The following is a 15,957-nucleotide window of genomic DNA, read 5'->3' on the forward strand; positions in this document are numbered from 1 at the left end:
GGTTTTATGATTTTCATACCATTTGCGATATCCTTTTTGATTTTCTTTCTTTCTCCGTTTGACTTTACCGTTTGTCAAAATTTATCAGAAAGACGTTTATCAGATAGGCTGGATAGCTGAAGTAAGTACGGACATATTGTCTTAAGTGAATTAAATCACAATCCACTTTTATTTTATTCCTAGATGCTAAAGATTTTATTTGTACTATGGGGATTTCTTCTATTGGAATCGATACACACACAAACAGCTGCTATGATCAATAATTTATATCCTTAATTATTCATTGTATGAAATGTTCATGTTACCATTACCTCTGCACTTCTTAATTATTTCTAATCTATTCTCTTAGGGATACTGACACTATGCTCAGATACTTGGTGTTTGGTCAAGTACAATCAGTACATTTAGCTACGTTGCTAGAATTACCTACCGTAGCTTTATTTAGCTACCTCGGGTAGCTTTATTTAGCTATTTCAATGCAACTCTTCACATTTTGCTTTTTAATTAAAAAAGACAAAAATTTGCAAGTATATGACTACTAATATTTATCCTTAATTCTCATTATATCAAGGGTTCCATTGTATGGCGGTATTTTCCAAAAATTAGGATACACAGCTCATATCCGTTTTTTTGTTGATGGACTATCTGTCTGTTTTCTGAATGTTGACTTTTGTGATGGTTAAAAAATATGGAACACCCATTGGAAAAATATTTATTCAAATAAAACAAAATTTTACAGATTTCCATTCCCGTTTTTATTTTATTTAGACCATTAAATATATAACCAAATAAAATCCATAATAAAGTTCATATTTTTGAAAGCCTTAAGTTTGTTATTGTTAAGTTTTTTTTGTAGATTTACACCATAAATTAAAAAATAAAAATTGTACTTTGTGACAGTGCCAAGCCTCCATGTTTTTAATACCACAATACAATGAGACTCTCCACTTTAGGAGGTAAATAAGACTTCCTGTTTTAAAAATAGAAAACAAAGTAAACGAAGAAAGCTTAGAAAATAATTAGCCACTAAAAAGTTAGGCCATTGATAGGTTTATGAATAGTATTTGGTGAAAAGTTAATGTAAGAATTTGGAATAACTTTTTTACGCAAAAGAAATAAGTATCGCGATATTATGAGACACCAGTATATACTAGAGATTTTCAAAAAAGCAATCCAAAGTAGAGTGCTGCGTTTGAACATTTTTAAGCAAAAGATGTATTTTCATTGTTTGAGTAACTGTATACCACTTTGTGTGTAGTGAGGTATGGATACCGGTAATTATGATTACTTCACATTGTGCTGAATACTGGTAATTACCAATCATTTATCATGTTAACCAGAACTGGTCTTCTTTGTTATTTTATTCAAGAAGTAACTGTTTGGCCACGAATTAAATGTTGTATATAGCCCCAAAACTTGTAGAACTTTGATTGCAATTGTGCAGAAAAAGACACATTTTCTCGAGTGATTTTTTTCATGAATTGTTTTCTGATGAGTTTAAAGTTGAAAATTATCAATGCATCAAAGTATGATTTTCTGCACATCCTGAGAAAAATGCAAATTTAAGAAATAAGTTTGATTTGGTAGCTAAATAAAGTTACTTCAGGTAGGTAAATAAAGCTTTGTAGGTAATTCAAGCTATGTAGCTAAATCTAGTGATTGTACCAGACCTGTTAAAAAACATTTTATTTTCATTAAGACTAATATTAGAATTATTCCTAGGGTATTTGAAATGGTTTGAGAAGAGATTACGATTCCTGCAAAGATGTTAGATGCCAGCAAGTGGCCAATTTTCAGTATTCTTGAACAGGAAGATTTAGAAAAAATAAAGAAAATTTGTGTGTTTGGGAGTTCAGGAAATGAGGCAATATACATTACAGATGATGATGAAGTATTTGCCATTGGATCTAACTGCAGTAGCTGCTTGGGATTAGGTACTTAGACTTATATAAAAAAAAATAGAAGTATGATATATAAAAAAGGAAACACTGTCAATTTAAAAAGACATGCTTTATCTCATCAACATTCATTTCACATCTGAGCAGGTTTTAAAATATCGGTAACATGTAGAGAGTTTTTAAGTACTTGTTTAATTAGCTAACTTATGTTAAGGTGACGCCCATAGTAGCTTTGAGCCCAGAAAAGTGGAAGTTTTATGCAAGAAAAATATTGTGGATATAGCCTTTGGGAGTGGCCCACATGTCCTTGCAGTTTCCAAAAGTAAGCATGTATATTATTAGATCTGAGATTGCATTGAATAAGTCTAACAAAAACAATCCGAAAATACATGAAATACATCCATTGATCCTGTATTATTTTCAGATGGTGAAATGTACAGCTGGGGTCACAATGGGTACTGTCAGTTAGGAAATGGGGGATCAGGACAGGGGTTAATCCCTACACCTATAGGTACAAATATACAAGGAAAGAAGATTTTAAGAGTGGCTTGTGGCAGCCATCACTCTATGGCTCTTTCACAAGAAGGAGAGGTAACACAATTCATGCTAAGTATTAATATGGAATTCTTTGTCATCAGTCTTTGAAATATTCTCATTATATATTGAATATCCTAAACCTAATAAAAACAAGACATGGATAAAGTTGTTCCCAATGGGATTTCAATGTATTTACTTAAAATCTGTTATTTATTTTTGGAAATTTAAAGTTATATTGTTTAACTTTGATAGAAAACTTAAGTTTAGTTCATTCAGACCAAAATAGGGAAAACTTTTAAAAAATATTAAATGAAAGAATGTTTCATTACTCAGATATTTGCTTGGGGACAGAATAATTGTGGACAAGTTGGCTCTGGAACAACAACAAATCAACCAACCCCGAGAAAAGTTGTTGCAGTTATAGGTTTGCTAAGTTCCATAATCATAGATTTTATGTCAAGAAGACTCTGAACACAATAAGAAGCTTTATGAATGTACTCAACAAACACCAATGTTTACTGTATTTTTCTCTATGAATAGTGTACATGTATTTTCATTAACTAAAAAGATCTTTTTTAACATTTATTATCCATTTGTTTTTTAAAATAGGGTCCAAAATGGCTTTGTCAATAGCCTGTGGTCAGACTTCATCTATGGCTTTATTAGATAATGGAGAGGTAACTGAATACAATACTCACAGAGATTGTGCTGTCTATTTTTCCAGACTTGTATTTGTATACAAATACATGTCAGTCATTGTACCAAAGAACAATTTCTTTTGTTGCTAACAAATTTACCATTGTAACATCACACTACATGTATTTATGATTTGAATTATTGATTTCATCATCATTTCAACTCTTAAACTCAACATTTACATTTTGTATATATGTGTGTGTAAAAACCTATTCCACTGCAAATCTTAATATTTCTTCACTCATTCACATAATTTTCAAGATATTTTCACTTGCATGAGCATTCCGAGTTAATTGCATGGAATATTGAAAGTTTTTTCTTATATAAAAAGAAAACAAACCATGCAGATCTGATATTGAATTGTAAATTACCTAAAAATGACCTTGAAACCTAATGTGACTGATTCTAGTTGTCATGATTAAGACCGTTGCTTTTTGACTTAACGAAATGAATAAGATAAAACATATTGTCTCTCATAAGAATTTAATTCCATAACAGTAATCAAGGATTATTTTGCATTTGAGGTGTAAAAAGTTTTATTATTTTGGGAAAGAAATGCTTCTTACTTTTGATTAACATCTTAAAACAAACTTTATTTATATCTATTTAACTTCTTTAACAATAAATGATTTTTCCCTTGAAAGTTTAACAATTCCAGATTTAAAAATTATGTTTTACCATTCTAGATTCAACATCAGAAAATGATAAATGGGTCAACTTCAGGTTTATTTCAGTAATTATCTTTTTGAATACTTTTTAAGTTTTAAGTTCCGTAACACCACCTTATGACCTCAGGTATATCAAAATTGTTATAAAATGTTAACGATACCTCATTTGTGGATTATTCTTCTTTTTCCAAGAATATGTTCTTTAGGGAAATATCTTGTCCAATTGGCTATTTGAAGCAACATTTTTTGGGGGTGTTATATACCTTGAATTGGTCCTATTATCATAGAATGACTGATGTTTGTATGAAAACATATCACTCAATAAATACACAATATTTGTGCTTAAATCTCAGAGAATAATATTTGTTCCTTTGAAAATTACTACATACATACCCTAATGTATTTATGGAGAAGTTAAGTGATACATAAATTTACTAAAGTTTCACAATTGCAGGTATATGGCTGGGGTTATAATGGTAATGGTCAGCTAGGGCTTGGTAACAATGTTAACCAACCAAATCCATGTCGTGTTCAACAACTGCAAGGTGTCATCATATCCCAGGTAATCAGATTTATTTATCTTTATGTATTAATGGCCAGAAATTTATAAAACAAGAAGTCTGTGAGCGAATGCTCACTAGTAATACCCCTGCTGTGACGTGAATATACACTCATGTACATCGAATTCATACAAAAATGAATCCCACCATTTGGCATGCCTGAACAAAGATTGTGCTAAAATTTCAAGCATCTGTGCTGAGCAGTTGCAGAGAAAACCAAGACAGAAATTTGGTACAGACAGACGCACGGATAAATACGAAGTTGACATCGAATTCATACAAAAATGAATCCTGTCATTTAGCATGCCTTAACAAAGATTGTGCTAAAATTTCAAGCATCTGCGCTGAGCAGTTGCTGAGAAAACCAAGACAGAAATTTGGTAGGGACAGACACAGGGATAAACAGGAAGTTGACATCAGATTCATACAAAAATGAATCCCACCATTTGGCATGCTTAAACGAAGAGTGTGCTAAAATTTCAAGCGTCTGTGATGAGTAGTTGCTGAGAAAACTGCGATGAAAATTTGTTACAGACAGACAACGCATGGATAAACAGGAAGTTGACATCGGATTCAAAGAAAATTAAATCCCACTACATGCATATGGCATGCTTAAACAAAGATTGTGCTAAAATTTCAAGCATCTCCGTTGAGTAGTTGTGTGATGAAAATTTGTTACGGACAGACCATGCACAGATAAACAGGAAGTTGACATCGGATTCAAACAAAACTGAATCCCACCATAATGCATGCTTAAACAAAGATTATGCTAAAATTTCAAGCATCTGCAACGAGTAGTTGCTGAGAAAACTGTGACGAAAATTTGGTACGGACAGACGCACAGAATAACAGGAAGTTGACATCAGATTCAATTAAGAAAGGAATTTAATTTTTGAAGATTCATGATGACATGAACTACGATGCTTCATGCCGGCTAACGCGCTTGAAGCGTCGTAGTTCATGTACCTCATGAATTTTCAAAAATTAAATTCATTTCTTATACTGGTATTTACACTATTTTTCTGATGATTTGCCACTAATAATGCAATTTTTTAAAGCAAAACAGTTTGTACTATAGTTTTGACGTCAAGTAAGGTATTATGATGTAACAATGGAGATATTCATGCCCATTCATGGTAGTTCATGAAAAATTGAACTGTATTCTATTTTGTAAAGAATCATAGGGGAAATTTATTGGAAATGTAAATATTCAAAAATGAATCCCACCAAATGGCATCTCTAAACAAAGATTGTGCTAAAATTTCAATCATCTGTGATGAGTAGTTGCTGAGAAAACTGCAATGAAAATTTGTTACAGACACACACACAGACAGACACACAAGGGTAAAACAGTATACCCCCTCTTCTTCGGAGCAGGGGTATAAAAAACTACCTACAGGAATGTTTTGTCAGATGCAAGATTTGGAGGCTATATCTGACATATATTTAATGTTTGAGTGAATGTAGTTAACGACATTGTCTAGACATGTTTCTAGCTTACATGTATCTGAAATGTATTTTTTATTATTATTTTATGTGAGTTATTTTATTGCCGTGTGAGAAATATCTGTGACTTTCATGACCTTCTTTTACTTACAAATATTTATTTGTGTCAAATGTGTAATAACGTAGAAGATTTCCTTAGTCACAAAAATTAATAGTTGTCATTCAATTTCAAAGTGACAAATAACAAATAAAAGTTGTTGAGAATAATACATGTACAGTGAAACTTTTCTAATCCGGATGTTGTGTATTCCGAAATTTTGCCTAATACAATGTAAGCTTTAAGTCCCTTTTGGTAAACTCAATTGTTTGAAATGTTGTCTAATCTTTGGAACCAGTGGCGTCCGGATTAGACAAGTTTTACTGTATTTGGTGTATAGTACCAGTCCTGTTAGGATGATTCTTATTTTTATATCACTTCAACAAAGTTGAGAGGAGATTATCCAAATCCTTGGATTTAGAGTCAGCGTCCAGTGCTTGTAGCATGTGGAGATTCCAAGTATCTACATGTATGAGCCTTACTGAACATTTTCGGAATCTCAGACACCTGACATCGCACTTCGGACAGCGGACTGCAAACAAAAGACGACTTACGGGGACCGTATAGAAATACGTTTTAACGTTTACCTGAGAATTTTCTCTCATTTTGGAATTTCAACATGTTACAGACAATAATATAACTTTATGTTAGTATTTAATATATCTTCTTCGGCTTAATGAAATTATTGAAGTAGTTCAAAATTTTCGATTTCTCTCGACTGCACCGAAATAGGAAATTAACTAATTCTTTTTTTATTTCAACACTCTATACATATCAGCTCGGTTAAGATATATGATATAGAAACTGACTTTAAGGCCATCTTTAAAAAAATCTTTGGCTTCCGAACGACTGGCTAAATATGGCTCTTCTCAGAAGTTTTTAATCTCCAGGAAGCAGTTATTTTTTCATGCATTCCAGAAAATAGATTTTGAAAATTCAGCATTGATAGTGACATTTTCTAGGGGAAAAAAATTGTCACCTACCTACCGACCCAATTTTTTCATCCTGAGTCGGGAGAGGGCAAACAAAAATTATTTTAAAATTAGCCATGGCCAATTCTTTATTTTGTTCTTTTTTAAAACAATAAATCGGATATATGAAAAAAAAAAATAATTTTGAAAAAAAAAGTCGCAATGAGAAGTTAAAATTTGCAAATTTTGATTCGAAAAATCCAAAAGTAAATTGCTTACCTGACTTTCTTGAGTGATTTTAAGAACTCAAAATTTAATGAAAGGAAACAATTATGAAAGATTCCCATTATAGATAACACATATACGTAGGTACAAAATTTTGGGGTGTTGCTAAAACGCGGAACGGAAAACGGAAAATTTGATGTCAAGTTTTCACTAAGCACAGGTATAATTCAGACTTAGGACGAAATATTTTTTATCTAATACATGTAGATCATATCTACTTAAAAGTTATCGTAACAATGTGATTTATTCATGATATTTTTTCCTCAAAACATATGGCATATATACACGCAATGGTCAATAAAATGCACATTAATTAGACTCATATCCCATTATCTATCAGAATGTCTCACTTAATGCGCGGATCTAGAGGGGGGGAGGGTGGGTCGGGGGTCCGCCCCCCCCCCCCCGGAATTGACAGAGTTATTAAATGTATATACTTAACCAAGTAAAAGTGAACTTGGACCACCCCCTTCCCCATCGAAAACGCGGATCTGTATAAAGTTTGTACGAAAAGTCATAAGTATTAAGCTTAAGAAGTCGACGACTATCCCCCCCCCCCCCCCCCCCCCTCGAAATAGGTATTTCATGCTTTTTGCTTGTCAATTTCTAGGTTGGATTTTTTTTTGACTGGGGACCCCCCCCCCCCCCCCCCCCTTGGAAAAAAAATTCCTGGATCTGTGCCTGCACTTATCACTCATCCAAATCTGAATTTAAAAAATGGCTTATTCGTCAAAGACAAAATCATCATTATTGATTATAAAAGGGGCAATGTTGCTTTGAAACATTTGAAACAGGCGGAGAGCAAGACAGAGTATACATGTATATACATTTGTGTTAAAGACAACGATCACTGGCATTAAGGAAACAATTTTTTTAAAAAGTTTATTACAACTACAGGAGTGTTGATGCAATCCACAGGGACCTGAAACGGGGATTGAAGAAAGATAGCATACATGTATTTGGCCAAATTGTGCAAAACAGCACAAACTGATTGCGCAGAATAACGTCAAGATGAAATTGATGGGGAAATGACATATTTTCGAGAAAATATAGAGCTGTTATTTATATTTTAGCAAGGGGGGGGGGGGTTACAGAGATGTATGTTATCCACACCTAAGGTGCATGGGTACATATGCATTGAAAATTATGGAAATTTTCGCTCAAAACATGTTACATGTATATATGTACGGCATTAGATATTTTCTGTTCCGTTTTCCGTACCCTGTGCTTTGTCTATGTTCAGACATCTTCATAAATAAGTGAATGAACATGACTAAATCAACTCGTATTTTCATAATTAAGGATTAAATATGAAAAAAATTAAATGATATTTACTGTTTCTGGTATTATTTTTATATTTTAAGGGATTTAACCTGGAATCATACTTTCCGTTTTCCGTTCCGCGTTTTAGCAACACCCAAAATTTTGAATGGTGTTTAACATATTAATTATGCCATTTCTTGGTTGAATATGAATTCCTGTATACGTACATTTATATGGAATTCATAGTGTTCATGTAATTACCTAGATAATTCAAATTGTATTTTTATCATGACCATGATGTAAATACAAATTCTTTATTAAAATACATCGATGCAATAAAATTTATAGGTCTGTATTAAAAATTTCCTCTTTCATAATACCAGAATCAAGAAGCTTCCTGGACCCCCAGCAAGGCTTCAAATTTTCCCTGTACCCAGTGGAAACCTCAAGGTGGCTTCAGATCCCAGATATCCTGACTATGCTATACATCACACTTTGCCTGGGTATTCAAACGAGAATGTAATTGTTCAGTTTTTATTTTTTAGGGGGAGTATGACTGTGAATTTTTAAAGATTTTGAAGTTTTAAAATTGGTAGTTATATTTCAAAGCCCAGTGCTCTTCGTTTCTTTGGTTTCTCTCCCCCCCCCCCCCCAAATATCTGGGTCCGCGCCTGATTTGTGGGGGTACGAAATAAGTTGTATGTGATATGTTATTCACGTTCAAGACACTGATAATATGTTATTGTTTGTTTAAAGTTATCATTTATTTCCGGAGATATACTTTTTCCTTTAAATTAAATGGTATATGTCCACAAACAATTCCTTAAACAATTTATTATATATTTTTTAGAGTGACGCCATAACTTACTTTGACAGATTGTTTCTTATTGAAAGATTATGCGCTCATTAAGGTACATATATCTATATAAAAATGCAAGTCCTTTATATTTTATTTGTTCTTGAAGATCCCTGTTTTCTATTTGTTGCTGGGAAAAGGGTACCACTGGAATTAAACAATCTCTCGGGAAAGGGAGCAAATCATTATTTTAGGAAAAGTTGGGGGAGAACCCCCCCCCCCCCCTTTCAATACCACGTGCATGTGTACACTTGTTCAGTATAAAGTAGTGTAAATCATACAAATAAGACTAAATGTGATTATCGAGTACAATTAATCAAGACACAAATATATTAATATTGTTCACTTTTTGACACGTTCCCTTACCTGAAAGTCCGCTATCCGAAGTCAGCTGTCGGGTGTCTGAGATTCCGAAAATGTTCACTAGGACCAAACTAGCACAGAGGATGAATGATGCATATTACCAGAAATGCTTTAGATGCTGAATCTAACATATTTCTTAGTAATTTCATGTATAAAACTTATCTGGATCAAACTTATATGGCCATGATTCCAGGAGCTTTGGATTACCATTGACATGTTTAATTAAAGGCTTGTAATGTTGATCGTATCTGATGCATCTTATTAGACATTCATTTTGTGTGAAACTTTGCTAATGTTTGACAAGGTGAGCAATGTAATACACAAATTTAAATCGGAATGTTTACTGCAGCCAAACAAAACAGAAAAAGACTACATTACTCTTATGTGTTTTAATAATATATAAAATCAGAAAATATGTCTATTTTATTATGTTGACTTTTTAAGCTGGTATGTGGATATGCCCACACTCTGGCCCTGTCTGATGAAGGAACTCTATATTCATGGGGAGCTAACTCTTATGGACAGCTGGGCACAGGAAACAAAGCCAATCAGGTGTCACCATCAAAAGTCATCATTAATGGTGAAAGGTCAGTTCCTGGGATGGTATATGCACAAATAAATAAAGTTTAAACTTGCATTATAAAAATTCATGATTTTATACCAAATAAAATGATATTTAATGTCTTTTCTTTCTTTTATATTTTCATGTTCTATGGAGAATACTGTTACAGTAAAAATGCTTCCACTGATTTACAACAGATTAGTAAAATTTCAAGTTTGAGACAGTGGAGAGAGGTCCAATATTGGAAAAGAAGTTATTATCAGATATAATTCATTGTTCATCACTTTTTAAAACAATTTCAGGATGGTGGAAATAGCTGCCAGTCACTATGCTCATATCTCTGCCACCATGACAGAGACAGGAAAGGTATATATGTGGGGTCAATGTCGCGGTCAATCCCTGACCTCCCCAATGCTGACCAAGTTTACCTGTACCGATGATGTGTTTTCTGCATTCTCCTCACCATTAGTAACATGGAGGACATATAATGTGGGTATGTATATGGTTAAGTTCAGCATTGTAGCAATTAACTTGTTTGATGTACATTATTGTGGAAAACCCTTTCCTATGAATTTACAACTTTCAATCTGAAATATTGAAATAAGGGTAATGTCTTTTTAAAGTAGCTGGTCTTCCACAAATTGCATCCCCATGAAGCTGTAAATTTTTAGCTAAAGCCCCATGAATTAAAATGATTCTACAGCACTACTGAAGCCATAAAGTATATTTTACACTATTTGTTGTCACCTAATTAGACAACAGATTTTACTTTAATATTGAAATAAATTTTATTTTATTCCATCAGATCACATCAAAGGTTCCAGTATTGTAGAGAGTCTGTCCAAAGCTTTTGATGACCCGGTAAGATTAATCATATATTAATCAAAATGTATCTTCACATCAATCAAATTTGATGAAAACATTAAATGTGTAAGCTTATTTTAAATTATGTGATTGAGAATGTAATCTCATTCAATTATGGCTTTGTAGATAACCTCTGATGTCAAGTTTTCAGTTGAAGGACGAGATATTTATGTCCACAAATCTGTGCTTAAAATCAGGTAAAAGCTCTATTATTTAATTCTTACCTCTTAAATAGAGTCTTTAGTCTGATTTAATTATGATGTTAATCAACAGACAGAGTTTATCTCCCTTGTGTTTTGGGATTAATTGTACATACTTTTTACAGGTGTGAACATTTTCGTTCCATGTTCCAGTCATGTTGGGACGAGGATGGGAGAGAGTAAGTGACCTGTTCTAATCCAAATTAACAAAATAATTAGCTCTTGTTCTCCTTAATTTATTAAATTAGGAAGGGATAAGAGAAGTTTTGAGGATTATTGAATTCCTTGCAGTTGGGTACTACAGATAATACTACACGTACATTGTAATTTGTTATTTTCAGTTCCATTGAAGTCAGTCAGTTTTCCTACACAGTTTACAAAGCATTCCTACAGTATCTCTATACAGACCAAGTAAATCTGAAACCAGAACAAGCCATAGGTATGATTAATGATTTTCATGCAGCATACAGGAATTAGAAAAAAGTTTTTGTAGATGAAATACACCTTCCAAAGTTTAGCAGAGGCACCTCAGAGTGAAGCTTTAGCTACATACACATAAAATTGTGTAGTGTTGTTGATGTTAAGTGATAAAATATAATTTTATTTATCGTTATGAAAATGGTAACTGACATTTCATGTAATATTCCCAGCGAAGCTTGGCTACACATGTACATGTATGTATTAAAAATTAATTCACTGATAAATTGAAATTTTACTTGGTGGATACATTGCATAAACTTGATCACATTAACCAGTCAGTAGTATTGTATGCTGTAGAATGTAATAGCATTGAAAGGTTGAATAAATTTCATTTAGATTAATCACTACTTAGTGGGTCTTCATTGATCAAAAGGTGATGCTCATGTTAGTGCTTGTGAGCAACATCCAAACTATCTACAAATACGTTTCTAGTTTCTACAGAGGAAATGTAAATGTTACACACTGTATCATAGAAAGATTGAGAGTTTCTTTGATTCTCAACAAGGGACATTTGAAGTTCCAAGGTCATAGGAATTGGCATAAAATTTGTTGAAGCAAAACTTTCTGATTTTCCTTCAAAATTGAAATTTAACAAAAGGAGTAAAATAATTCATAGTATTGCTATCTAGTATATACCTGGTTTATTCCAAAGTTGCGAGTGCCAAGTTCAAATAATTACATGTAGTACAGGAAAGCCTTAATAATCTGGATGCCAGTGATCTGGAATCTGCACCTTCCAGATGAAATTTGTTGGGAAGAGAATTCACATCTATATCTACCAACTATAAAAGAAATGTTATCTGGATACTTCATTAATTTGATTTGCTGGAAACACAGGCATCAGGATTAACATGGCTCAACTGATGTCAAAATACTCCATCTGGATTGTCACTCTCTCTGATGTGTCTCATCTACTTTCTTATGTATTGATACTTGGCGTTTAGTCTACACTAGACAAAATTGCTGATGCACCACCAAAATAAATTAATATTTTACTTTTCAAAACGTGTTTATGATGTATTTGAAATATAATTATATTATTTAAATAAAAAATGAGGCATTTAAATGTCTTTAATGACAGATAACTACAATGTTTACTGAAGTGTAACCATTTCATAGAAAAAATTAAATTGTGTCCATACCTTTTATTTTTTCTTTGTGTCTGTGTTCTTTATATTTGTATTAAAAACTCGGCAAAAAAGTTACATCGAATGTGGCGTTTGACCCTAGATGAGCGTACTAATGCAGACGGTATGGTGGTTGCAGGGGGTTCCTTTGGAAAAATTTGTAAAAATAATGAAAAAATTAAGAAATTATGAATTCCTCTAATGAGAAATTGTTGAAATTAGATTAACAAACATAAAAATGATTACTATAGATAGCCACAGTATTAAGTAAGCAGCAAACGATAACTTGAAAATTGTACCACAAAATTGGGTCAGCCGGAAGTTGGGTGGTTTGGTATTGACACCAAGGCACTGGATGACTACTAGCCGATATGATAGTCAATAGCTGTATGTTATTTGAATTTAACTGGGAGACTGCTTCTGTGGTAACCTCAAGGACCACCTTTGGTGATCACCAACTTCATACCTGGGCAAAAACAGTGCGCATTGCACGTCGGGAAATTGGTTTTTGGGCAAGAAGGTCATTTGAGGGTCTTGTCATGATACCAAGATATTTGTCAATCCCACTGTTTTGGAAGAGATGGCATATTATATAAACTATTACCAATCGGGCAAATGTTCAATTCACAGATAAGAATAACAAGTGGTGCGTTAGCAATTTTGTCTAGAGTATACCTTGCAAATTACATGTAATATATTGAATTGTAGCCCTTTGTTCCATGTCTATTGTTAAATCTATCTCACTTAAGAGTACATTCAGTATGAGAATTTATTATGTATTGTCAGGGTTGTTAGACTTGGCTAATGCCTACTGTGAGCCTCCACTGAAGCGGATCTGTGAGCAAATCATTAAAAAGGGAATAACAACAGACAATGTGGCCATGTTATACGCAGCTGCTGTCAAATTTGAAGCAAAGGTTAGTTCTTTCAAGTAATGTGAACTTATAAATTATCAATACTGAATATTCAGAAAAACAAACTTCAATAAATACCATTTGATTGCCAAAATAGTTTTCTTAAAAGTAACTGCCAGAAAAAAGTTACAATCCACAATTGTTTTGTAAATATTTCAGGATCTTGAGGAGTTTTGTTTCCGCTTTGCTCTGAACCATATGACAGCAGTGACTCAAACACAAGCATTTAGTCAGTTGGATGAATCTGTTTTAAAGGAATTTATACGCAAAGCAGCCATGTCAGGGGCTTTCAAATACTGACAACTGGAATCTGTAGAACAGAAATGCTGTTCTGCAGAATGTGAATCTTAAATGAGGAACAATACAAGCTAAAATTATTGATGGTTTTGTAGTAACAATGACATATTCAATTCCATTTTCCAGACTGGAAAGTTTCTGTTGTGAATTAAATATTTTATGGGTGAAAAATTACCTCCCAAGAGTAGACGTATTATAAATCTCGTTTTGAATTTGAACAAAATGAATGATAAGCACATATACATATACAGTGAAATATGAAGCTTATACATTTTACCAACTGGAGGTATCTTGTGATATACATCATTCCTACTGAAAAGTTAGTTACTGTACTCCCTTTGCAACCAGGTTGCAATGAATGTATTAATTGGCCCATGTGTACATTATTTTGCTTACATGACATAATTTTGCTTGCATGACAGTGTTATGAACACTTTATGCAGCACCCTGTTTGATATCTTAGTCTCCTACAACTCCAAGTGGAGCAAAGGGGGGGGGGGGTCAAAATTCAAAAGAATCAGAATATGCCAATAGCTATCGTAAAGAGTGACATTTGAACATCTTGTTGCTTTACTTATTATGTTCATGTATATAATGGTGAAAAAGTGAAATCTCTTGGTTTTAAGGGTCAGTGGTGATAGATGTAATAATTTATACAAGTAAATACATTTACCACTGACAGCTATCACTTGCTATGAATGTAAATTCTGAGAAAACCTATTCATGCATTGTTTATATTGTAAATTTCAATTAGTTATACATGCATGTTTGTCAATATTGCTGAAACCATATGCGTGTATATCATGTCCAAAGAAAGGGGAAGAGAGTGATTTTGGCAAATATATAAGTACTAGAAAACCAATGCAAATTTAGAAATTGGATGTGATCCCTCAGTAGTAATGCACGATGACTTTTTTTGGCTCCTATAGGCATGCATTTATTCTAAAGAGTACTTAATATAATGACACTAAATGGATAAAGATGCATAGAAATCACATGCCAATCATTTGTAGATAGTGGTTTTAAATTATTTGAGGTTTTATGTCTTGTTGGCTGCATGAAAAGGCTTTTTGGACTTGCTTATATTTTGATTTCTTTTCACCATTTTTCAAGAAAGCAGAACATAAAGCTTGTTATTTACTTTCCAAATTAATGAAGGACTGAATCCAGTTTGTACATTAATGCCATATACTGATGAAATCACTAATTTTCGTGGGGGGTTAATTTCCCTTGTTTTTGAGGTATGAAGAGACCTACAAATTCATGACTGCCACAAAATATGAAATGTCATTTACATAACTACTCAACAATTATTCTTCATCCACAAAATTAAATCCCCACAAACCCATAGTTTTTCTTCAAACCATGAAAATTTTACCCCACGAAAAATAAGATTTTACAGTTCCATTCTAAAATATTTGATATATCAGATATTGTGCATGAAATAATGTAAATGTATGTTAATTCAGTTGTTGATATTTTAAGTTGTTTCATGAATAAAAATTTTAAATTACACATTAGCTTTTTTGTGAATCAAGCATTTCCATACATATGGATATACTAGTAGTTTTGTTCCAGGGTAACAAAATGAGGTTCCTTTAAAATAATTTGTACACTGTCAAAATTAATATGCCAACACTATTTGTATATGTTGAGTAGTTTACTTAGAAATACCACATTTCTTTTTGCTGAAAAGCATTTAAGGGCAATTTTGCCTTGCTTTTTTTTAGCAGGGTCATTTTGTTACTGTAGTTATGGTGATAATATGGACATTATGGATAATTTCATACAGTTTATCCTCAAAGTTTTGGCATACTTGAGTTGACTGCCTTCCATACATTTCTTATCAATACAGTCGATCTCGTAAATCCGGAAGCTTGAGTTCCCATGCAACAAAAACAATGAAGCATTTCGATTGCCGAAATGTTCCCTT

At 32.9% G+C, this 15,957-nt stretch overlaps 1 protein-coding gene across 1 annotated transcript; it reads left to right on the plus strand.

The window, feature by feature from the left end:
* The first annotated feature begins 51 nt into the window (after positions 1–51).
* LOC133205514 (RCC1 and BTB domain-containing protein 1-like) lies at positions 52–15,539 on the plus strand. Its single transcript, XM_061341342.1, has 15 exons — positions 52–121; positions 1,723–1,934; positions 2,113–2,220; positions 2,323–2,489; positions 2,769–2,859; positions 3,045–3,112; positions 4,254–4,361; positions 10,025–10,167; positions 10,445–10,635; positions 10,948–11,003; positions 11,133–11,203; positions 11,332–11,385; positions 11,548–11,645; positions 13,600–13,730; positions 13,887–15,539. Exons 2-15 carry the CDS (start codon positions 1,766–1,768, stop codon positions 14,025–14,027), a joined length of 1,596 nt encoding a protein of 531 aa, XP_061197326.1. The 5' UTR covers positions 52–121; positions 1,723–1,765; the 3' UTR covers positions 14,028–15,539.
* The last annotated feature ends 418 nt before the right edge of the window (positions 15,540–15,957 follow it).

Source organism: Saccostrea echinata, unplaced genomic scaffold, assembly GCF_033153115.1.
Source record: "Saccostrea echinata isolate AGI-Se365-2 ecotype Australia unplaced genomic scaffold, CSIRO_AGI_Sech_v1 ptg000054l, whole genome shotgun sequence".
Taxonomy (NCBI): domain Eukaryota; kingdom Metazoa; phylum Mollusca; class Bivalvia; order Ostreida; family Ostreidae; genus Saccostrea; species Saccostrea echinata.

Bases quoted from the DNA above. Each gene is read 5' to 3' on its own strand.
- LOC133205514 (XM_061341342.1), top strand. From the start codon at position 1,766: ATGTTAGATGCCAGCAAGTGGCCAATTTTCAGTATTCTTGAACAGGAA. The intron at 1,935-2,112 runs GTACTTAGACTT...ACTTATGTTAAG, and splicing joins CAGTAGCTGCTTGGGATTAG to GTGACGCCCATAGTAGCTTT. The intron at 11,386-11,547 runs GTAAGTGACCTG...TGTTATTTTCAG, and splicing joins TGGGACGAGGATGGGAGAGA to TTCCATTGAAGTCAGTCAGT.